The sequence below is a fragment of the Gracilinanus agilis genome, chromosome 6 (genome assembly GCF_016433145.1).
Source record: "Gracilinanus agilis isolate LMUSP501 chromosome 6, AgileGrace, whole genome shotgun sequence".
NCBI lineage: Eukaryota > Metazoa > Chordata > Mammalia > Didelphimorphia > Didelphidae > Gracilinanus > Gracilinanus agilis.
Genome location: NC_058135.1, coordinates 16,116,535 through 16,141,398, shown reverse-complemented (window position 1 = coordinate 16,141,398; position 24,864 = coordinate 16,116,535). Strand labels below are relative to the sequence as shown.

The 24,864-nt window shown below is 42.3% G+C and overlaps 2 protein-coding genes across 8 annotated transcripts in view; one reads left to right on the top strand and one right to left on the bottom strand.

The window, feature by feature from the left end:
• Positions 1 to 369, bottom strand: part of CNOT7 (CCR4-NOT transcription complex subunit 7) — a 32,511-nt gene extending 32,142 nt beyond the window's left edge. For both annotated transcript variants that reach the window (XM_044681202.1, XM_044681203.1), the window contains exon 1: positions 211 to 369. The gene's annotated coding sequence lies outside the window, so the exon portion shown is untranslated. The remainder of the gene's footprint in view (positions 1 to 210) is intronic.
• Positions 370 to 600: 231 nt separating this feature from the next.
• Positions 601 to 24,864, top strand: part of VPS37A (VPS37A subunit of ESCRT-I) — a 34,276-nt gene continuing 10,012 nt past the window's right edge. For 2 of the 6 annotated variants that reach the window (XM_044681198.1, XM_044681197.1), the window contains exons 1-6: positions 603 to 829; positions 6,251 to 6,325; positions 10,257 to 10,371; positions 11,341 to 11,438; positions 17,362 to 17,584; positions 18,127 to 18,197. In XM_044681198.1, the coding sequence (XP_044537133.1) occupies positions 675 to 829; positions 6,251 to 6,325; positions 10,257 to 10,371; positions 11,341 to 11,438; positions 17,362 to 17,584; positions 18,127 to 18,197 (737 nt within the window). In that variant the 5' untranslated portion in view covers positions 603 to 674. Of the gene's footprint in view, positions 830 to 6,250; positions 6,326 to 10,256; positions 10,372 to 11,340; positions 11,439 to 17,361; positions 17,585 to 18,126; positions 18,198 to 24,864 lie in introns of all 6 variants that reach the window. The other 4 variants (XM_044681200.1, XM_044681199.1, XM_044681194.1 and 1 more) reach the window with 4 other exon arrangements.

The following is a 24,864-nucleotide window of genomic DNA, read 5'->3' as shown; positions in this document are numbered from 1 at the left end:
CCATGGCAACATAATTATACTTCCGTATAACTTGATGAATTTTCTTCATCTCGTCATCCAGGTTGCAAGCCCAAACTTCACAAATTCTTTGGCTATGATCTACGGTCGCTGCTGGCATAGTGGGAACGCAAAGGGTTTAGATGCCAACGAGCATCAAAATATTATACTTGATTGAAGAGTCGTTTTATAAAATAAGTTTTCTTTTTGTACCTCCGCTGGTGCCGATGCGGTCATCGTGCTCCTCCGCCTCGTCCTCGCCATAGAGTCAAGCCTCAGCGGCGGCCCCATAGACGCCTCTCGCCGGCCCGGGAGAAGGGGGCGCGGGAGCCGCGCGGCGCCACCTCTCCTCACAAGTCCGGCGAGGCGCTGCACGATGACGTCAGCCCGCAGCGTGTAGCGCGATCCCGAAGCGCGTAGCACGCAAACACGTACGCACGTACGCTACGCGCCGCGGCTCACCCTACGGGCTCGCACGCACGGGGAAGGCGCAGGCGCAGGAGGCGCCGCGGCGGTGGCGGTGGGTGGGTCTCAGGCGCTGGAAGGGGCGGCGCAGGCGCAGGAGGAGGCGCAGCTATAGCGGCGGCCCCCTCCCTGAGTGAGCGAACCCCACGGCCTGACATGCCCCGACGGCCCCGGCAGCCGCCTGTCCGAGCTCGCGGGGCCTCGGCCCAGGCATGAGCTGGCTCTTCCCGCTAAGCAAGAGCGGCGCGTCGCCCGCGGCCGGAGGAGGAGGCGCGGGGGGCGGCGGCGGTGGCGGCGCTGGGGGGCTCACCAGCCTTCAGCAGCAGAAGCAGCGGCTCATCGAGTCCCTCCGCGCCGCGCACGCCAGGTGGGCTCTGGGTACCGAGGGGGCGGGCGGGCCTGGAGCAGGTATTCGGGGGACCAGATATAAAAGTCCCGACGAGACTGGGGTCGCCGCTTCCTCGCGGGTCAGGGAAGGCTGCCTCAGTTTCCTTCTCTGTCAGGTGAAGGGTTCAAGGCTGGACCTCCGGAGGACGAGGGTAGGGGGCAGTCCTTGGCCACAGTGAGTTGAAAACTGGGGGTTCGGCCCCACATAGGCCGGTGGGAGGTTCATGGATCCCGACCGGGACGCGGGCCGAACCCAGGGGGCATCATCTTATCTTTCCCGGAAAAGGAGTGAAAAGGTCTGCAGAGCCAAAAGCAGCTGCGGGAGGAGGGGCGGCGCGTTACACCCCGCCTGGGGAGTTAGGGAGGTTCATCTCCCCTGTACCAGTCAGCGGCCTTGTGACCCTGGGCGAATCACTGCTTCCGGTGTGCCTTAAGTGCCTCACTCTCACGGGAACTGGAGAAAGAATTGATCAACCCTTCCAGGATCCCTGCCAAGGAAATCCTAAATGGGTTCCCAGAAAGTCAAACTCCTAGGGCCTGCCCGCCTCTGGAGGCTCCTCACATAAAGGAAACACTGCTCTTTTAGCCTGGAAACAGTTCCTGGGAGAGGGAGGGTGGTGGAGCTGAAGCCCCAGGAACTGGCCATTGGGTTCCCCTTCTTGAGGTTCTTTCTGATGAGGACCAAAGGACAAACCAGCAACCCTGGGAGGAGCCCCAGCCTTGGGCTCTCAAAAGGAGAAGCATTTCCTTCCTTTCTATAAAGAAATGACAGTGAGAGAGGTGGGTTTTTCATTTTAGAAGGAAGGTACAGTCTTTATGGCTTGTTTTTTCTTGATGAAATTGTGTCAACATTAAATTTATTCTTGTTTAGCACTAAATAGCTAACAATAGTATTTTTGTAGTATTTTGGGCAAGGTTTGCAAAGCTCTTTATGTATATAATCTCCTTTGATCCTCAGCAGCCGTCAACAGAGGATGGGTGGGTGCTATGATTCTCCTCATCTTACAGGGAAGCAAACAGGTTAAGTCATTTTCCCAGGGCCATACAATATAGCCTTCCAGGCAGAATTCAAACTCATCTCCTCCAGACAGTCAGATCTCACTCTCCATCTCCTTCACCTCAGACTCAGTTGTCTGTAGATCATCTTGTATAATAGTTTGGATTCTGTGGAAAGTTTCTACATTCATGCTTTGATTGTATACCTCTCCGGACACTGGGCCTAAGTCTGGTCAAGAAGAACACCCTCATTTTGGCTCCAGAAGAAGACAAGTGGCTCCTTAAGTCAAGCTTCCTTCTGTTCTTCTCTGCAGGGAAGAAATGACCTTTTCCACCAAGGCCAGCTCCTGTACACCTGCTCTCTGGCCTTCTGCCTCCAGCCTGCTTGAGAAAACCTCATCTCCTTAAGAGCTTTTGTCCTGTCGGTCCTCTCTCTCCTCCCTGGGCCTCTATCGTCAGCCCCTTCTCTGGGCCTCCTTCCTCTCTTAATCTGGCTTGGGACCTGACCACATCTCAGCAGGATGCTCTGGTCTTCTTAACTACTGTGGCCCTGAGCAGAAGGATGGGCTCTCAATCTCTGGGGTTGTCTAGATGCCCCATTCTGCTCCTGCCTGTTTGACCTCCCTTGCTCCATTTCCCTTGTCCTAGTAATATCTTTGTCATGCCTATGGTTGTGCCCTAGTGCTCTCTCCCTCAGTGACCTCACTAGCTGTCAGCTCCCACAGGTACAGCTGGTGGCCAGCACTTTCCATCTCTCCAGCTGGAACTGCCAGTGGAACATTTGAAATGAAGGTTCTATAAAGCATCTCAAGTCCAGCACATCCCATATCACCTTTTCCCCTAAGCCCACTCCTCCTTGTAATCTCAAAGGCACCAGAAGCCTTGCATACTGGTGGCCTGATTGGCATGCTGGACTTCTCATTCACCCCACAGAGCCCATCAGTTGCCTTCATCTTGTTTCTCTCCCCAACTGCTCTTGCATACATCCCCTTCTCTGTGGACACACAGCTATGATGTTATTTGAGGTTCTTATCACCTCTTGTTTGAACCATTGCAACTATCTCACTTTCCTTTCTCCCTTTTCCATGTAGTCCCCCAAGGGACTTTCCTGACACCCAGGTCTGACTGCATTACCCCCTCCCTCCTCAGCATGCTCCAGCCTCTCCCTTTGTTGTCAAGCACAAAGTGCTCCTGCCTACCTTTGAGAGCTCTTGGTGTCTTGATCCTTTCGTACCTTCGCAGACTTCTTAAATGTTCCTGTCCACAGTTTTTGTTGTCCTTGCCTTACTGACCTTGTCCCTCACACCAGACTCTCCATCTCCAGGTCTGACTTTTGTATTTTGCCCATGCCTGGAATGCTTTCTTCCTCTCAGCACCAAGGAGTCCCTGGTTTCCTTCAAAATTCCCATGCCACCTACTTGCCTGTTCACCTTAGTTATGGCTTTCCTTCCAAAACAACCTTGAAATGATTTCGTGTGTGTATATGTATATGTGCACATGTGTGTGTGTACATATCCATGGCTTCCCAATTAGAATATAATCTTCTTGGGGCAGCTAAGTGGCTCAGTAGAGAGAGGCCAGGCCCTGGACATGGAAGGTCCCAGGTTCAAACTTAGCCTCAGACTTAACCCCAAGTGTATCACCCTTTTTGCTCCTAGGGAAGGGTTTTTAAAAAAAGAACATTAGAAATATCTAACCCTCTTGAGGGCAGGGACTGTTCCTGTTGATTTTATCTGGCACTTATTGGTTGTTACCAATTTTTTTTCCCTTAGCTATCCCAAAAGAATAGCTTTAACAATGTTTTCAGCAGCTGCTGAATCTATAGTCTCTTAGAATATATCTCATGCCTTTTGGCATATTTCTTTTAAGAAGGAACTTTTTAAAGTCTCATACATTATATCTATGTATTATACATTATAGCTATGTATTATACATATTGTACATTATAGCTATGACACCCTCATCAGTCATCATTGTTTTCTGAGCTGTCGCCATGTGCTCAGTAAATAGACCCTGTGCTAAATTTCAGAAATACACAGTAAAGTGAAAAAAGCCTCTACAATCTATTGGGGAAGCATGAATGTGACATGAAAATAACTACGAATGTGTGCGATCTAGAAAGGGGACCAACAAAGGCCCTCTGCACAAGGGACATTTTGCACTGATTCCTCAAAGATGCCATGGAGATTGGTGGATGTGAGAAGGGAGACCATGCCAAGCATGAGGGGGATGGAGAAGGAGACAGAGAATAAAAGGTGTGTGGGACAGTGTGTTTGTATTGTAGGGTATGTGGAGGACTTCCCCCAAGTTTTAAAATTTTATCTTCAAGGCAATAGTGAGCCACTGGAGTTTATTGAGTAGTGGAGTAACATGAATAGATCTACAATGGATGAAATCATTTTGACAGCTGAGAGATTGGTGAGGAGAGGGATCTAAGAGGGAGGGGAGCCACCATTCATTAAGTACCAACTGTACCAAATGTTAGGAGTGCAAATACAAGAAAACACTCTGGAACCTACTCTGAAGGTTCTTGGACTTTCCCAGGGGAGACAAAGCAGAGGCAAGTGCTGAACTAGGATTGTGTCTATAAGTTGAAAAGAAGAGGGTTTACACAAGGATGTTGTCAAAATGGAAATGATGCTTTGGGCAGTGAACCTGCCAGCTCTAGTGCCTGGGTTTCTGGGAGCACCTTGTAAGGCGAGGTGATAAGAGAGCTTAGTGAAGGGAGCGATTGTTGTTTAGATGTGGAGAATGGGGGAGGCCTCTGAGGTCCAGAAGGTAATTGTTGACAGAGCATTGGCACTCAAGGAACATCTAGAGTTGGTTGATCATTGGGCTCATGGAAGTGGCTGAGATTTTATAGAGGGAAAAGAAAAGAGAAACTAGGACAGAGCAATTGGTAGGGACACTCATGGTCAATGAGTGATTGTCTAAGAATTATTTTTCATGTAACTCCCCTCCCCTAAACACCAAGGAAATGAGTAAAAATATTCCTGTCCTCAAAATTCTTCTATTCTTAATGTATAAACAGGAAAACCAGTAGAAGATAAGAGTGACAGTAACTGCCACTTTGGTACCTTCCATACAGATTTACATTATCTTAGTATCTGCCCACGGTGACTGCTCCAAGCCTCTTCTCTCTCTAAGGTTTCCATCCCAGACCTTCCATATCCTCTCAGGGGAGGTCCTTGATCCAGACTCAATTGAGAAAATAAATGCCATTTGCCACTGAGCTTTCCTCTTCTGTCTTGGTGATAACCTGGCCCTCCCTCTTCTCTTCTCTGGCTGGCTGCTTAGACAATCATCTGCTCAAGTTCTCTAGTCCTTCAGGCTCTCCTCCTTGATATTCGCCTACTTGATGCTCACCCAAGATTTGGGAGTTTCAGAATTTGCAGAGGGACAATAGGCAGGATTCTCTGAACTAAAAATCTGTGAAGGAAGCATCAGAGGGTTGGGATACGACCAAGACCTAAAGACTGAAGAAGACAGTGAGGAAGAAAAAGGTCAGAGGGAACCAGTATGGATGCCTAGAGAACACACCAACCAGATGAGATTGTTAGATGACAAAAAAGGGTGGAAACGAGCTGGTGGCAAATGGACATGTGGCATGCTGCTGTGAAAACAGATGGGTGATCTAGAATGTGAAAGTGGACTGAGGGAGAGACCAAGTAGGAATGACCAAAAGGATTTGAGGTTAGCTGTGGGGAGAAGAGGAGGATAAAAGATGAAAGGAATGGGATGGTGGTAACTGATGAAAGACAGACGCCAAATGTGTTCAGTGCCTACTTTGTCAGGAAGTACAGGACATGCAAATATATGGTTACATACTTTTCATGCCCTCACATGAGGAATACAAGTTAGTTTTGCTGAGTCTTGAAGGAAAATGGGGATTCTGGAGATTAGCAGATTGTTCATGTTGGCACATTTGACTCTTGCACCACTGTTAGGAACCTTTAGGAAACATGAGGAATGGGAAAGGGCCTGCAGGGTGAAGAACATATAGAAGTCCCTTCTGTTAAACCCTAGGCCAGTGAGCTTGATTCGAATTCCTGGGGAAATTCTGGAGCATATTTATTAAACAGGTTAGTGACTAAGAAGAAGGTATCATGTCCCCAAAGATCTGTGCTTCATCAAGAGGAAACCCTACCTTGAAGTACCAATTGCCTCTTTTGACAGACAAGGCTAGGAAATGGTTAAAGGAAAGGAATAGCTTGGATACCTGGCCTGAGTTGTTTTTCTCTAGGCTGTTAGCAAAGTTGTGGACAGTCAGTCTTTCATTTGATTCTTGTGACTAGTGTTGAAGCTGGTTGATAATAGAATGGCTTCAGAGCCAGTGGCTGGCCAAGCCCTAGGGATTTTGCTTCTTTCCAGCACTAACGATGTTTTTCTGGCTTTTCTTCAACAGTATAGCTGAGATCCAGAAGGATGTGGAGTACAGATTACCCTTCACAGTAAACAACCTCACAATTAACATTAATATGTAAGTATTCCATTATAGTTCCCACTTGGATTTCCATTTGGTGATCCTTTTCCTCTTCAGCGGTGATTTCTGCTAAGGTTGAGTGTTTTGTGTGTGTGGGGGGGGGCTGCTGACATTTATAGGTCCGGTGTTTTAGGCGTGTTTATTTGAAACACAAAACAGACCTGTGGGGTAGGTGCTACTTGAATTGTCCCCAATTTACAGATGAGGAAATGTAGACCAGATATTGTTACTTGTCCATGGTCGTATAGCTGGTAAAAGATTTCAGCTCCTTGAGAAGTCTCCAATAGGTGCCTTCACTTTCTCTCCTCACTCTCTTCTCAGGCCCTTACAATCTGCCTTCATTCCATTGAAACAGCTCTCTCAAATGCGACCTATGATCTTTTAGTTACCAAATCCATTGGTCTTTTCTTTCTGCAGTCTTTGATGCTGTGGATCACCCTCTTCTCCTTGGTGCTCTCTTCTTTAGCCTTTTAGGACACTCCTGGTTCTTCCCTACCTCTCTGACCATTCCTTTTCTGTCTCTTGCTGGATCTTCTTCCAGGACATGCCTGCTTACTATGGATTTCTCAGGGCTCTTATATGGGCCCTCTTCTCTAGCTATTTCACTTGGGTATCTCATTAGCTTCCATGGATTTAATTACCATCTCTGTGCTGATAATTCTTAAATCTCCCTATCCTGCCTCATCTTCTCAGCTGATTTCCAGTCTTACATCTCCAACTGCCTTTCAGATGTCTCAGACTAAATGTCCAGTAGACGTCTTAAGCTCAGCATATCCAACACATTGTTCTCTTTACCCCTAAGACCGCTCCACTCCCTTTTAACTTCCCTGTTATTATCCAAAACAGGCTCTCAACTTGGGAGTCAGCCTGGATTCCTCCCTCTCTCACCTCTCAGATCTAAACCATTGCCAAGGCCCATCAAGCTCACCTTTATAACCCTCTCTTGGAAATCCCCTTTTCTCTTCTGACATTCTTCCCCCTATCCCACCTAAAAGCAGTCCCTTATCACCTCTATTGAAGTAGCTGCTGGGAGGGTGTTTTCTCCTCTCCAATCCATCCTCTGTTCAGCCATCAAAGTGATTTTCATAAAACATAGATCCAAAGACATCACCCTCTACTCAGTAAACTCAGTGACTTCCTTTCACCTTCATGATCAAATATAAAATGCCTTGTTCACTAAACCCCTCCTCCCTTTCAGTCTCTTCACCCTTTTCTCCCTAACACACATTCTTTGGTCCAGTGACGCTGGCCTCCTGCCTATTACACCAACAAGATCCTCAAGTCTTTCAGATCTAGGCACAGTCTCTGGCTGACTCCTATGCTCTCCCTCCTCATCTCTGCCTCTTGGTTTCCTTCAAGTCCCAGCTAAAATCCAACCTTCTACAGGAAGTCTTCCCCAGTCCCTTCTGATTCTAGAGCCTTCTTCCTCCTAATTATTTCCTATTTTTCCTGTCTCTAGTTTATTTGTACATATTTGTTTGCATGTTGTCTTCCCCATTAGATTGTGAGCTACTTGAGCACTGTCTTTGTCCACTTACTGTATCCCCAGTATTTAACATGGTGCCTGGCACATAGTAGGTGCATAATAAATGTTTATTGACTGACATATTTGAACTCGGATCTTCCTGTGGAAGCAGCCTTTGGCCCTGTCTACCATGCTATCTTCCATGTACTTAGACTTACCTTGTTTTAAAATTGAATGTAAGAAACCTTTTAAATGCTTACCTTCAAGTTCCAGTTAAAGCCTGGTTTCTGGCACCTGATCCTAACACTGGGTAACTGTAGGACTACTGTTAGCTCCCTAGGACCAAGGAATGATTCTTGTGACTGACCCTTGGTGAAGGAATTTCCCCCAAGATGATGAAATCACAAATGAGCCTCAGAATGTAACTGTCAAGAAGTCTAGCTCCTGCCCTCAGGATTTTTGTGATTTTGCAAAAGAATCAGATGTCCACAGATCATGGGTCTAAAAATTAGCATGCACTCCTTATATACAGGAAAGATCAGACAAGGAATAAACAATTGCAGAAAAGGAGTCAGGGAAGACTTGGGGTTTGAAGAGAAGGCATCAGCATTCTGAGATGTCAGAGAGTTGTATAAACATTGAGGCCAGCCTTGTCAGGTGCACACTGGGAGGGAGACAGACCACAGCTAAGAAATGGAGAATGTCTCAGTTTGCCTGGAACTGTACATGGAGGCTTAGGTTGGGCCCTGGCGGAGGCCTTTCAGAGAGCAGGAAAAAGTGTTGTTTTGTTTTGTTTTGTTTTTAATCATGTAGGAGGTAGGGAGTCCCTGGAGGTCTGTGTTCGGATCTAGAAGATGTCTTTAGCTTCTGTAGGAAGGATGAATAGAAAAAGTGGAGATGGAAGATGAACAGGGTGGTTGGTTTGAATGAGGGCCTCCCCCATGTGGTGGCATTATGAGCAGAAAGGCTGAGAGAGACACTATAGAGAAAGAATCACCAGGGCCTGGCAGCCAGTTCCTATTTCATCTTCTCTTTCTGTTAGTCCATCAACAACAATAGGCCCAAGGGTTACCTTTTAATGGAGATGGCCTAGACATAGCCAATTATACACAGAACGTTGGTGAACCTATGGCACATGGGCTGGAGGGGGCTGCTCCCTTCCCCCTCTCCACTACACTTGAAGACATTTCTCACATCACCTGCTCTTCCACCCAGTAGCCCAGTGAGAGCACTTCCTCCCTCCCCTGTCTGGGGTAAGGGGGAGGCTCACTTGTGGCATTAGGGTTGCAGCTTGAGCACTCGGTCTCTAAAAGGTTCTCCATCATTGGTATAGATGGAAATGGAACACCTATAAGCACATACAGTATGTTTGAAACACAAAGCACATGAGAGCAAGGACATGAGCAGTGGGGGAGGAACAGGAAATGTCTTGTGGAATTTGGAGCTAGGAATTTGACTGAGTAGAGAAGTTAGGTGGTCAGTCTTGGGCTTAAGTAAAGCATTGTGGAGGACAGATTTGGGAAGGGAGGGAACAAGGAGGAGGCTAGTGCCATAATGCAGGTGAGAATTACCATGGGCTTAAACTAGAGGGGTCTCTGTGCAAGGGGAAAGAAGGGTTGTAAAGATGGAAGCCCCAGGATTTGGCAACTGATTAAACATGGGGAGAAGGAAGAGGGGAAGTCTAAGATAATGCCTAGATTACAAACTCTGGAGGTTGAAGAATTGTGGTATCCTCAACAGAAATAATAATAATGTTTGAATCAGTTAAGAGAAAGGGTGGGGTAGGTTGGAGAATTTGGGGCTCATTGGATTTATGATGTTTCTAGGACATCCAGTTTGATGGGTTCAGTAGGTATCTGGGGACGCAAGACTGAAGCTCAGGGGAGAGAGTGGGCCTGGATATGTATGGGAGTCATCTGCATAGAGGTGCTGGTCAAACCCATGGGAGCTGAGGCCAGCCCATGACAGAGCCGACCCCCAAGTAGAGGGGGTGATTGGAGGATGAGCCAGCAGAGGTGGAGAGTGTGGTCAGCAGAGTCAGAAGGAGTAGAAGCATGAGGCCTGATAACTCCAAAGGGTAGAGATGAAGTGATGTCAGGATGTGCACATCCTTAACAGGCAGAGGCCAACAGACAGGCAAGTGTTGGGAGAGAAGAGGAAAAGTGCAGTTTTCATTGTATCCAGTTTGAGGGGTGGGCAAGTCAACCATGTGGGAATGGCCAGTAGAAAGCTGGAAACATGGGGCCTTTAGCTGAGCAAAAATTCCTCCATTAACCATGGAAGCCTTGGTTTCCTCATCAGGGAAAGGAGAGTGGAGCTAAGTGGGCTCTGATTGCTCCCTTGAACCTTAATTTCTTCCAGCTGTGGCAGACCAGTCTGTATCGTCATTGATTAGCTCTAGGAGGACTGTGTGTGTTGAATGTAGGACTTACCATGTCTTTTTCTTCTGTTCCACCCCCCTAGCTTGCTTCCTCCTCAGTTTCCTCAGGAAAAACCAGTGATCAGTGTTTACCCTCCAATACGACATCATTTAATGGACAAACATGGAGTGTACGTTACCTGTCCATTAGTAAACAATGTAGGTATATGGGATTGGTTAATCCAAATGAATAGGGAAGTCCTGCTAAATAGTGATAAATCTGAAATGTGTTTTAAATGTTGCATTTATGAAATTGGGGCTTTGGAAGGCTTTGGTTGGGTCTTAGTTCTGTTGTGATGCTCAAATATTTGTATAGGTTTCATTTCCAGTTTGCTGTCTTCCTTTCACCAGTACCTTGGTGGCAGGTGATTCTTTCTTCTGCACCTCTGGGCCTGAGAGACCCTTTTTTGTTCTTGGAAGGATTGGAATCAGGTGGTCCCCTACCATAATTTTAATGTACCTTCCTGCACAGCTAACTTAAGGAACTGTGCCTAGGGTATATCTCCCTTCAGAGTTCACCATTGAACCTTTCAGTTACTAGAAATAGTTGAATAGTTCTTTTAGCTCTGTGATTGGTTTTTATGGGATGGTCTAGGACCTGCTCAGCTCTTAATGATTATCTGAGGCCTCAGCAACTGGCTGACAAACCCACTTTAAACTGCAGCAATCTATGAGTTGTGGTCAGCAATCATGACTGCTTTGGACCCTGCATCTTGTATTTCTGTCCAAATGAGTCAGAAGACAAACATGTTACCCTCTCTGGTGCCTCACTGTCCATGGTTGGAGTCAGGGTCACCTTTGTTCTTCTGGGCCACAAAAGTACAAGAGTGGGCTGGACCTACCAACCTGGATGTATGAGTGGTCATAGAGGCCTACTGTCCAAGGATAAGCTTGGCAGGGCTTGTAAGGGGGAAACGGGTTATTCTTGAATGACCACCACAGCTCTGGAAGACTACTACTAGAGAGTTGTGTCCTTTGCCCATGGGAGAAATCCCTACCCTAAGGAAATGAGGTTCTGAACTCTGAGGGAACTTCAGCTATTTTGGTGGCTGAACTTGGGTAAGCCCTGCATGATCTTTCAAAGAGATTGTCTAAATCCCCTAAAATATTATAACGTTTATCTTTCAGTTTACAATGCACTCAGACCTTGGAAAGATTGTTCAGAGTCTCTTGGATGAGTTTTGGAAGAATCCTCCAGTTTTGGCTCCAAGTTCAGCATTTTCATAGTAAGTTTTAAAAAAAGCTCTATTATCTCTTAACAAGTTTGGGGTTTGGGCAGGTTTTCCGCTGCATTTGGAAATGTATTCACCTATCCCCAAAGTCCTTTTAAATAATTTTCATGGTAACTAAATCTCCTGCTAAAGGAGAATCATTGCTTTCCCTCTTTCAACCAATTTTTCGATTAAAGCAAAACTCTCCAGATGCGATTCGGTGATGGGTGCAGGGTTTTCTTGGTGTTGCTGAAGCCTTTTGTCTGAGTTTAATGAGAAAGCTATGTTTTTAAAGTTTTTATGATTTAATTTTTAATTTTAATAACAAATTTCCACATAAGCTTTCCAAAATTATATGATCCAAATTGTCTCCCTCCATTCCTTTTCCCCCCCTTTCCCAGAGCTGGCAAGCAATTCAATCTGGGTTATACATGTATTATGCAAAACATTTCCATATTATTCGTTTTTATAATATAAAGTGAATCATCTTCTAAAACTAAAACTTCTAAAACTAAAGCATTTGTCCAAATAAACAATTGAAAAATCATATGTTTTCATCTGCATTCCTATTCCAACAGTTCTTCTCTGGAGGAGGATAGCATTCTTTGTTGTAAGTCCCTCAGAATTTTCCTGAATCTTCGTATTGCTGATAATAGCTAATTCAGTCACACTTGATCTTTCCACAGTGTTGCTGATACTGTATATGATGTTTTCCTGGTTCTGCTTTTTTTGCATCAATTCATGTGGGTCTTTCCAACTCATGAAGGCTATTTTCTTTAGCAACAGGTTTTTCTTTCTGGTTATCTTTTGTATCGTTTTCGCTTTTCTGCCTCACTGGGTTGTTAGAAGAAAAGTATTGATTCACTCTCAGTTGCTTTATAAATGTAAACTATTGTACATGAATATTCTTAAGTATTTAAGGGATAAAACCCTCTTCTTTAGAGAAGCATCACTCTTTAAAAAACCAGGTGTGAACCCATTTTTTTTCTGTATCATTTCATCCAGATACCTTCCCTCCTATGTGCACCTACCCCAGTGAGGAAGGAAATCATGGAAAACCTCTCTTCCTGAAACTTTTGGTCTTGAAGCATTTTCAGATTAAGTAGATATTTTTAATGCAGGCAAAAATACACGGGCACCTCAGGTGTGACCATTACTTAGCAAAGTTTATTAAGCCCTTACTTTGTGCCAGCTGCTGTACTAAGCCCTGGGGATACAAACAGAAGCAGAAAGAAAGACAGTCCTGCCCTCAAGGATCTTACCTTTTAATGGGGAGGAAAGACAACCCATACAGGGAAGACAAAAATCTGAAGTGTAACCTGGAGAAGAAAAAGACCAGGCTGGCCTGGATGCCCTTTTTTTTAAATAAAAAAATCCTTATCTTCCATCTTAGAATCAGAACTGTGTATTGGTTCTAATGCAGAAGAGTGGTAAGGGCTAGGTGATGTGGGGGTGGTTAAGTGACTTGCCCAGGGTCACACAGCTAGGAAGTATCTGAGGTCAAATTTGAATCCAGGACCTCCTATCTCTGGGCCTGGCTCTCAATCCACTGAGCCACCCAGCTGCCCAGGATGCCCTTCTTAAGCAGAGGTTCTGGGAGGAACCATCCAATCAAAAAGTGAGGTTGCAGGAGCAGAGGTTTTTCTAATGTGAGAATTCCAGGACTGGAGGGGAGAGTGGCCAAGGATTAGTCCCCCCCTGAATATGCTAGGGAGTAAGCAGCAAATGAGGATCAGGGTCCTTGGACTATATTTTCTACCTTGAGGGTGGGATTCCAGATTCCTGCTGAATCCCAGGGTAAAGGAGTTAGAACAGAGTTTTCTTTAGGGGGATTCCTCCCTGCCAAGGGCCCAGAGGAACTATGCAGCACTCAGAGCAAATCAGGATGGTTGCCTTTGGAAACATGTTTTCCTAGATCCAAGCAGAGGAACAGTACTGTTCTCTGACAGTAATTAAACTAAGTACTTGGAAACTTGGTCACTGCTGAAGTCACTGAGACTTGAGAATTTTGTGGCTGGAATGTTTCTGACCTCCAGTGGTGTCAAGCTAGATGCAAGAATGGAAAGCTGTCTACGGGGACTGGCTAAGGAGAGATTGTTGGTGTCCTAGGAAGAAGAAGACCACCTGGGCCCCATTGATTGGTATTATCATAATCTTGAGATTCCAATTGGCTTATTGCCAATTAGTGACCCTGGTTCCTTTTCAGTCATTTAATTAGCAAACATTTAAGTGATTTTTATGACTTGAGCATGGTGCTTAGCACTAGGGTTGCAAATAAAAAAAATTTCTGCCCTTATGTTTTTATTTCTATTGGAGATGGTAGGATGACAGGTGTATATTAAAGTTTTCCTGTGTATGAAGAACAGTATCCAATAAACTCATAATCTAGTTGAAACAGGTAAATATTTACAAAAATATAAATTGGCCAGATTAACCTTATCTTAGAAAAAGAAGTTGAATAATGCAAATGAACTCATAAGAAAATAACCCCAAGACCAGATGGATTTACAAATTCCACCAGACATTTAAAGAGCAATTAACTCCAGTCCTGGATCATTGTCTTGCTGAGTGTGGCTAAATCTTTCACAGTTGCTCATTGTACACTATTGCTGTTACTGTGTACAGTGTTCTCCCAGTTAGGCTTATTTCACTCTGCATCCATTCTTGCAGATCTTTCTGCTTTTTCTGAAATCATCCTGCTTATCATTTCTTATAGCACACTAGTAATTCCCTCACCAGCATATACCAGTTTGTCTAGCCCTTTCCCAATTGATAAACATCCCCTCAATTTCCAATTCTTTGCCACCACAAAAGATTTTACAGCAGATTTCTTTGATAAAGTTCTCATTTATCAAATATATAGAGAACTGAGCCAGATTTATAAAAACATAAGCCATTCCCCAATTGACAAATGCTCGGATATGAAAAGGCAGTTTTCAGAAGAAGAAATCAATGCTATCAATAGTCACATGAAAATATGCTCTAGATCACTGTTGATAAGAGAAATGCAAATTAAAACAACTCTGAGGTACCCTAGCAGATTGGCTAATGTGACAAAAAGGGAAAACAACAAATGCTGGTGGGGATGTGGAAAAATTGGGTAGAGTTGTGAACTGATCCAAGATCCATTCTGGAGAACAATTTGGAATTATGCCCAAAGGATTCTAAAATTATGCATACCCTTTGACCTAGCAGTACCAAAGAGAAGGGAAAAGGATCTTTTAAATCAGCTATTTATAGCAGCTTTTTTTGTGTGTGGTGGCAAAGAAGTGGAAATTGAAGGGATGCCTATCAGATGGGAAATGGCTGAACAACCTGTTATAGATATGTGATTGTGATGGAAGACTATTGTGCTACAAGAAATGAGAAGAGGAGTAGTTTCAGAAAAACCTGGAAAGACTTAAATGAATTGAAGCGGAGTGAAGTGAGCAAAACCAGGAGAATATAGTACACAGTCACAGCAATGATGTAAGATGAACAAATATGAATGATTTAGCTATTCTCATCAACAGTACAGTGACCCAAGACAAACCCAAAGAACCATGATGTAAAATGTTGTTGCCCATTTCCAGAGTGTGAGAGAATGCACTTTTGAGTGCAGATTGAAGCCAATTGTTTTCCCCTCATTTTTCTTGCCTTTTTCTCCCTCTTTGGAACATGACTAACATGCAGTTATGTTTTGCATGATTTCATATGTATATGGGTATTATATTTCCTCTCAGTGGGTGGGAGGGAGAGAATGTGGAATTGAAAATAAAAATAAATTTTTAAAGAATATCAAGAAGTCTATTTCTCTATATCATACTTTCCCTCCTAGGACAGAGGTTCTTAACCTAGAATCTATGAATCTGGATGCCAAAAATATATTTATCTTTATCTCAGGGTAATCGATTCTTTGTTTTATTTGTTTAAAAAGATTATGAGAAAAGAGTCCATAGGCTTCACCAGCTTCCCATTGGGAAATGTGACATGAAAAAAAATGTAGAACCCTGCTCAAGGAGAAAAGAGATGACATCTCTGGAATCTTTGCAAGCTCTTGGAAGTATTGCTCTTGACAGTGCTGGCTAGAGGAACAAGTAGTAGTAGTAATAATAATTAGCATTTTTATAGTGTTCCTATGTGCCCAGGCTCTGTGCTAAGCATTTCACAAAAATTTTTGTATTGTTTTGTAATGTGTTTTTTCCCAGTTACATGTAAATATAATTTTTGGCTTTTGTTTTCTTTTTCTTCTTTTTTTTTTTTACTATATAACATGATGTTCATTTATTAAATACTATATGATTAGCACTTAATTTCTGGGATACAAAGAAGGGGAAAATGACAAACTATGCCTAGAAGGAGTTTGCAATCTAATTGGAAAAAACCTTACACAAGGAAGCTTAAAGAAGGAAAAGGGGAATTTACTATGATGGTAGAATTAAATCCAAGGGTTGTCACTGGTGAAAAATGAAGAAATGGCTGGGTTTCTGGATCCCCTTTAAATGGAGGACTTGGGAGGAGTTTTGTTGTTGTTGTTGTTTCCCTGTTTTGGAATAGAGGCAAATAAGTATATTGATATCATGAGAGTACCATTACAATTACATCATGCTGTCTCACAGGACAACCTTTTACCACTGAAGGAATTACGAACATTTAAAAAATAATTAGACTAAACCAAAAGCTGATTCTCTGCAACTTCTTTCTACCAGTCTTGATTTTGCCTTTTGGAGCAAAGTAGAAAGATTCCAATTTCTTTTCCATATAGAACATCTTTAATTGGCTTTTGTTTTCTAACTTTGTGAGTTCCATGTTCTCCCTATCCCTCCTTTCCCCCACATCTGAGACTAGTAAGCCAAAAGAAGAAAAGAGAGTGAAGAATGATCTGCTTCAATCTGAGTTCAGATTCCATCAGTTCTTTCTCTGGAGATGGATAGCATTTTTCATCATAAGTCCTTTGAGATTGTCTTGAATCCTCATATTGCTGATAATAGTTAATTCACAGTTGCTCTTCATATATTATTATTACAATATATATTTTCCTGGTTCTGCTTACTTCCTTCTGAATCAGTTTACATAGGTCTTTCAGGTTTTTCTGAGCTGCTCATTATTTCTTTTAGCACAATGATATTCTCTCACAATCATATATCATAACTTGTTCGACCATTTCCCAATTGATGGCCATCTCTTCAGTTTCCAATTCTTTGCCACCACAAAAAAAGCTGTTATAAATATTTTTGTACAAGTAGGCCCTTTCCCCTTATGATTTACAAATGCTGTTTCACTAGATCCTCAGAACATCTTTGGAAGTTGGTGCTATTATGATCCACACTTTACAGATGATGAAACTGAGGCTAGTATCTGAGATTGGATTTGAAGTCAGATCTTCCTGACTCCAGGTCTGGTACTGCTGAACCACCTGGCCAACTTCTATCAGTGAGGGAGTGATGAAGGAAGACCATGTTCCTCAGGCCATTTCACTCTTCTCTGTGAGTTAGATTTCCTTGTTCTCCTATCATATTGTTGGGAGATGTAAGAATGATGTAGTCTGCTTGTTCAAGGCCTTTTTTTTGGATAGGGAAATAACATCCACAATAAGGCAGAGGGAAGTTGCTAGTAGAACCTCAGGGTTCTGGCTCCCTACCTTGGCCACAAAATTATATTTATCTTCAGGTTTTTTAGTATGCAGTTAGTCCACTTTGTCCCTATTTAGAACATCTTGTTATCAAGAGATTAAGTTGTTTCATCTTTCTGGCCTAAAAGCTACATATTATATATTATCATCTGTGTCTATCTCTCTTGGATGGTTTTGCTACTTTATCCTTAGCTAGACTGTCTCTTGAGAATCTGCCATGTTCTTTGATCTCATTTTGATGGAGTCCAGAAATAAGAATTTTAAGGAATGGCCTGATCAATTTATCCCTAAGTTCTAATCTCATTCTTGGTCTTGGTTTCCCTCCAGCCTGTACAGTAGCCCAGCGGGAATGCCTCCTTATGCTGCTCAGGGTTTTCCATTCCTTCCCTCATATCCTCCACAAGAAGCAAACAGATCTATGGCTTCTGTTCCAGTTGCTGACACTGTTTCTTCAGCCTCAAGTTATTCCACACCCAAACCTGCTGCTCCTTCCTTTGGTTTTCTCTCCAATCTGCCATTGCCTGTCCCCACCACAGATGCTCCAATGCTGGTAGGTATCTGACTATCATGTTTCTCCATTATCCTGGCTTGTTCATTGGGGATATGTGGAATTCCCGTTGGTTTGGAAGTTCTCCCCCAACCATATATTGGCTCTGAGATTTTCTTAAATCACTGATTGTTGTGAGGTTACTGAGAGTAGAGATAGGAAAAGCCAGAATCAAGGAGAGGAAAAAAAAAAACAAAGCTATTCCCACAATGCTGGGCCCAGGAGAAGAAGTCTTACATTCCCTTGTATGCTCTTGAGTGAAGCTGCAGCATGCTAGGCTCTACTGCTCCAGAATCTGTGGCCAAGAACTGATGTAAAGTGAGATCCACCATCCCACAAAAGAAGCTATGTCCAAGAAGACTCAGAACTTTTGGCCATTGGGCTTAGGATTCATCAACCCTGAAGCACTTGGTCAGCACCAGTTGTTAGATCTTTTAGTAAATGAGGGTGGAGAGGATTAATGGGTGCCAAAGAAGCCCCTCAAGTTTCAGTGTCAACCTTTCTAAGCCAGATTGTCTTTAATTGCACTGTAAACTCTTTTTTAGACAGGCCAAGATGGGTGTGGTTACAAAATGCCTGAGATCCCTGATGCATTTCCAGAACTCTCTGAACTCAGGTAAACGCTTAGACTTCTCATTAGTCATTCTATTACCTGTTAATACAAAGCAGGTCTGTCCTGAATGAGGCAGGAGAAATGGTCCTCATTGTCTGTGTCCTATAACTTACCAGAGTCAGGGCTTTCTCTGTGCCGGGCACTGGTGCTAAGGGCTGAGCATACAGAAAGAGGCAAAAGCAGTCTCTGCCCTCCCAGAGCTTCCACTCTAATGGGGGAGGCAGTCACAGAAAGAAGGCCCTCACCCTGAGGGGGATGGGGAAAATCAGGCCTCCCACGGAATGAGGCATTGACAGATACCAGGGATCAGTCCAATAATTGGCCTTTTATAAAATCAGTGTTTCCCTTTTGTAGCCATTTTTTAGTATCCGTTGCTGACTGTGTTCTGGTCTATTTACTTTCTATGGTTACCCAACTTCACAATATACAGTCATTAAATACCTACTGCATGCCAGCTCCTGGGCTACAATATAGACTATATATATTCATATATATATATATGAATATAGGCCTTTTCTGTGTATAATGTTCTCCTGTTTTTGCTCACTTTACTTTGTGTTAGTTAAGTCTTTCTGATTTTTTCGGAATCATTTGACTTCTCATTTGTTAGAGTGCAATTGTCTTCCTTCACAATCATATATCACAAGTTGTTCAGACATTCCTTTAGTTCCAAATTCTTTGCCACTACAAAAGAGCTGCTATCAATATTTTTGTACATATGAGTTCTTTTCCCCTATCTTGGATCTCTGGGCTACAAACCTAATAGTGGTATTGCTGAATCAAAGTTTTATTGCCCTTTGGGCATGATTCCATGATTCTCTAGATCATGATTCCCAAAGTGGGTGCTACTGCCCCTGGTGGGTGCTGCAGCGATCCAGTGGGGCGGTGATGGCCACAGGTGCATTTATCTTTCCTATTAATTACTATTAAAATTTAAAAAAATTTAATTTCCAGGGGTGCTAAGTAATATTTTTTTCTGGAAAGGGGGCTGTAGGCCAAAAAAGTTTGGGAACCACTGGGCTAGATAGTTGAATCAGTTCATATCTACATTAACAGTGCCTCTATTTTCTCTCATCCTCCTCAGCATTTGTCATGCATTTCCAAATTTTTTGCCTACTTTTTCAGTCTGATGGGTATGAGGCAGTACCTCAGAGTGGTTTTAATTTGCATTTTCTCCAGTTGCTAGTGATTTCAAACATTTTTTTCACATAATTATAGATAACTTTAATAATTTCATTTGAAAACTGCCTTTTCATATCCTCTGACCATTGAACAGTTAGGGAACAGCTAAGCATGTCAAGGATCCTAATAGCTGGAGAGTAAATGGGAAGAACCTTCATGCCTAGAGGACAAAAAGTAATGGAGGTGGAGGGACCTGTATGAGTGATAACAAGACCATCAGTTTGATTGGACCATAGAGTATGGAAAGGAGTGATGTAAGAGGCCCTCAGAAAGCTTCTTTTCTCTTGGGGGACAACCATCATGTGGGACACAAAGTACTAATGAATAGGCAGTAGTTTTTGCTTTGGAAAGTGGCGCAGGGCAATGGAGGAATAGCCTTGAAGGAACTTGGGAGGTCTTAGGTCCAAAGGCACAGGGTGATAGCAGGGACCTCAGAGGCCATTTAGTGGAATCTCCACAATTTACAGATGAAGAAGCTGAGGCCTAGAAAAGTAGTGATCTGTTTCTTTGCTCTTGTAATTTGTTTGTTATGTGATTTTTTTTTATATCTATTATGTCTTCACTTGGTCTGAATAAAAAAAGAATCTTACATCTAAATCTAGATTTGATTTCTGTCAACTCATACTAAATCAGCATTCATTTATTAAGTGTCTGCTCTGTGATGAATGCTAGGGATCCAAAGAAAGGCAGAATATGTCCTGCCCTCAAGGAGCTCTTGATGGAATAGGGGGAGACAAGGAGCTTATCCTCTACAGGACAAGCTGGGGATTAGCCCAGAGGTAAAGCAAGGCTCATGCAGAGCTGTTTTCCCTAAGCCTCAAAGGAAACTGAGAGGAGATGGATGGATCATCTATTATGAGGAGCAGCAATGTCCCTGTCTCTGGATCACAGAATTCATGGAGATATATGAAAACTGGGAAGGAAGGACTTCCGTGGCCAAAGGGTTTTCTGCTTGATCCTAGAGTTAAGTGGGAACTGCTGAAGTTTATTGACTAAGGCGTGATTTGGGCAGCTGAGGAGAGGATAGCCTGGAGTGGGAAAGAGCACTAAGGTAAGGTGATGGCAATGCCCTCCCAGGAGGGGCAATAAGAGCAGGCTGCTAAGATCTTTGGGTTTCCTCAGATACTATACTGCTCTGTGTGTTCACTTCTCTTATTTCCCTTATCTGTTCTACAGATTGACCATGTTTTTAACCAGTGCCATCTAACTTTGTAGTATGGCCCTCTTCCTGCCCACTTCTTTTTATTATTTATCTTAAGCTTCTGGATAGTTCCTCCAGATACGTTTTGTCACTGTTTTCCCTCCCTCCTTATTTATTTGTTCATTTTCTAAAAATTGTCATGCAAAATACACTTCCATATTGGTCATGGTTGTAAGAACAAAGTCATACCTAATCAAAACCCCAAAATAAAACCAAAGATAGGCTGATGTGAAAGATAACTCCAACAGATCTTTCTCTGGAGGTGTGGAGAGCATTTCCCACCAGTCTTTCATGATTGTTCCAGATCATTGCCTCGCTGAGAGGAGCCAAGTTTTCACAGATAATCATTGTCCAGTATTGCTGTTTTTTGGGTACAATGATCTCCCATTTCTGCTTATTTTGCTCTGCATCAGTTCCTGCAGATTTTTCCAGATTTTTCTGAAATCATTGTGCTTATCATTTCTTATAGCACAATAATATTCCATCAGCAGCACATACCACAAATTGTTCAATCATTCCCCAGCTGATGGACATGCCCATAATTTCAAATTCTTTGCCACCACAAAAAGAGCAGCTATACATATTTTTGTACGAGTGGGTCCTTTCTCCTTTTCTATTATCTCTTTGGGATACAGACCCAGTTGTGCTATTACAGAATCAAAGGCTATGCCCAGTTTTATACCCTTTGAGTATAGTTCCAAATTGCCCTCCAGAATGGTTGGTTCAACTCACAATTCCACCAACAATGCTGGGAGAGCTAGCAAAGGGCCTCTCTTGGGAATGGGGAGACATAGATTTTTATGGATTTGAGAAAGTTAAGGGTGCAATCTGGGACTTGTCTCATTGGCTGTTCTACGGTGGGAAGTAACTGGTTCCCATGATTGTATAGTTCCTAACATGGTACAGACAGTATAGTTTCAGAATAGTAATCCATCATGGACCTTTTGCTTTCACAGCAAAGGAAGTAACAGTGTCCTGTGAAGTGGAGTTCCAGTAGGTACAGAGGAAAAGGAGGAAAGGGGGTTTAGGCCTATCAATACTTACCATTCCTGATGAACTGGAGGAATTCCATGTGAATTGATGGAGAGTGAAAGGAGCAGAACCAGGAGAACATTGTACACAGAGATGGATATACACTGTGGTAAAATCGAATGTAACGGACTTCTCTACTAGGAGCAGTGCAATGACCCAGGAGAATTCTGAGGGATTTATAAGGAAGAAAGCTATCCACATTCAGAGAAAGAACTGTAGGAGCAGAAATGCAGAAGAAAAATATATGATTGATTATATGGTTCGATGGGGAAGTGACTGGGGTTTTGATGTTAAAAGATCACTCTATTGCAAATATGAATAACATGGAAATAGGTTTTGAAGAATGATACATGTATAACCCAGTAGAATTGTCAGCTCTGAGAGGGGGGAGGTAAAGAACATGAATCAGGTAAACATGGAAAAATATTCTGAATTAATGAATTTTTAAAAAAAAGATTTATCATTCCTGTTTTTTTGTTGTTGTTGTTTTATATAAAAAAAGAAAAAATGAGGATAGAAGATGATGAAGGGGGAGAATTTAGGAGAGGGGTCATGAGTCCAAGGGGAAAATGGGTGTTTTTTTTTGTTTGTTTTTGGTTAAACTGCTTCCTGCTGAAATGGGGCATTGTTTGTTAATGGGGTCTCTCTCATCTGTTACAATTAAAAATGATAAAGACTGATATAAACATAGATATTAGTAGTTTAATTAAAGCCATGCTGATAGAGATAAAATCATTAGACCACGCGCCTTTAAGAATTCACATTGCCTCCGCCATCTTTACCTTTCGTATCCCATGCCTGCTAGCTAAGGGAGAGTTCAAAGTCACTTCCCCCTATTTAAAGCTGTCCTTCACCTTGAATACGTAATCCAAAACAGGAAACCCGTTGGACCACAAGAAATGTAGTTTTAAGGTCCCCACGTGTCCATAGAAAATATATATATACTTTTAAATGGCATCTCCCAAATTCCAATTATACACATCGATTCCTTCTCCATCTCCCAGTAGGAATTGATATAGATGTTGTTGCCTGCAAGATATTTATTTATTTATTTATTTATTTATTTATTTATTTATTTATGTTTGGGCCCTTAACTTCTGTGCATTGGCTCCTTGGTGGAAGAGTGGTAAGGGTGGGCAATGGGGGTCAGGTGACTTGCCCAGGGTCACACAGCTGGGAAGTGGCTGAGGCTGGATTTGAACCTAGGACCTCCCGTCTCTAGGCCTGACTCTCAATCCACTGAGCTACCCAGCTGCCCCCTTGCCTGTAAGATCTTAATAAGAGAACATTATGGGCAGTGGAGCTAGCCACTAAAGTGATTGTAAAATGCAGGAATTGGGTTATTAGGGGGCCCAATAGTAAGGAAGGTTATTAGGGTAAGTAAAGGCATAAGAAAAGGAAGTATATAGGGTAACCATGATGACACTTATCCCCAGGAATTATGATTAAGTATTGAATCTTTTAGGCATGTAGCTCTATCTCTTGGATTTAACTGTGTCTCTCACTATTCCTGATGTGTTGATAAAGAAGCAGCATTGTTCATTCAGGAAGAGACAAAGGCCACCTGTGTCTCATTTTTGCTACATCCCCTCCAACATTTACCACTTTCCTTTACTGCCATATTGGCCAGTCTGCTAGGTGTGAGGTGATACCTCAGAGTTGTTTTAATTTTCATTTCTCTGATCAAGAGGGATTTAGAACATTTTTTTCTTTTAATTATCGATGGCTTTGATTTCTTCATCTGAAAATTGCTTGTTCATATCCTTTGGCCATATGTCAATTGTTCTTTCCCTTTAAATGAATCCTTTGGTAGTTTGATTGGTAAGGCACTGAATACATAAGTTAATTTAGCTTTGTTGTCATTTTTTATTGGCTCAGGCCAATTAACATTAAATTATTTACATTTGTCTTTATTTACAATAAAGTACATCTTGGAGTTGAAGTTATAGCCATTCCTTTTTGTGATTTTGTCTGTAGTATTGTGTAGTTACTTGGCATCTAATTTTTCTTCCTCTTCCTACCTAGTTTTGTAGACGTTATACAAATAGATTTGTTTCCTACAACTTTGTGAAAACAATTGTTCTGCAAAAAAATGATCATTTTGTTTCCCTTTTCAGTATTTATTTCCTCAATTTCTTTTCCTTAGTAATAATAATAGCTACAATTTTCTATGCATTGTGCTAATTATCATCTCATTTGATCCTCACAAGAATATCCTACAAGTTAAGTTCATTTACAGATGAAAAAACAGAGGCACAACAATGTAGTGAGTTATCTAAGGTCATATAGCTTTAGTGACTGTCTGGGGTTAGATTGGAACTCAGGTCTTTCTGATTCCAAGTCTAGTGCTCTATACACAGTGCCACCTAGCTGTTGCATAATTGCTATAGCCAGCAACTCTAGCACAATATTAAATGATAGTGGTGGAAATTAACATCTTTGTTTATCTTTGGACCTCCTAAAAATGCCTCCCTGTTACACATGTCAGCTCTGGGGTTTAGCTAGATACTATTTACCATATTAAGGAAAAGTAACTTTAATGCTATACTTTTAGTGTTATTAGTTGGTGGTGATACGTGGGAGAGTGGAGAATGTTTATAGATATAGGTATTATATTCTTCATCAGAAGCCTTTTCTGTATAAAACTATGATTTTTATTATTTATAATTTTCCTAATATTGAGCCAACCTTACATTCCTGGTCTAAGTCCATCCTGGTAGTTTTCTTTCTTTTTTTGGTCTCTTTAGGAAAGAATACTTTTTATCACAAAAGAAGTTGGGATTTTTCTTTTCTGAGTTTTGCAAACAGTTTATGTAATAGTAGGATTAACTTCTCTTTGTTAAAATTTGCTTGTAAACCTATCTGTGGAGGAATTTTTTACTTTGGTAGTTCATTAATGGCTTCTTTAATTTCTTTTTCTCTGATTAGGTTAGGTTTTTATTTCTCCTTTTATAGGTGTTTTTAATTCCTTTCATTTCTTCACTTGTGAATTTTCATTTTTCCTTGATGCTCGTAATTTAATTTTCTTCTTTGTTTTCAAAAATGAAGGAAGTTTATATTTTATCTATTAATTTTTCCCCCTAAACATCTTCCAGGTTTATCTCTTTCGCGTTCTCTCTCTCTCTCTCTCTCTTTCTCTCTCTCTCTCTCTCTCTATATCTCTCTCTCTCTCTCTATATATATATATATATGTATATCTCTTTCGCGCTCTCTCTCTCTCTCTCTCTCTCTCTCTCTATATATATATATATATAT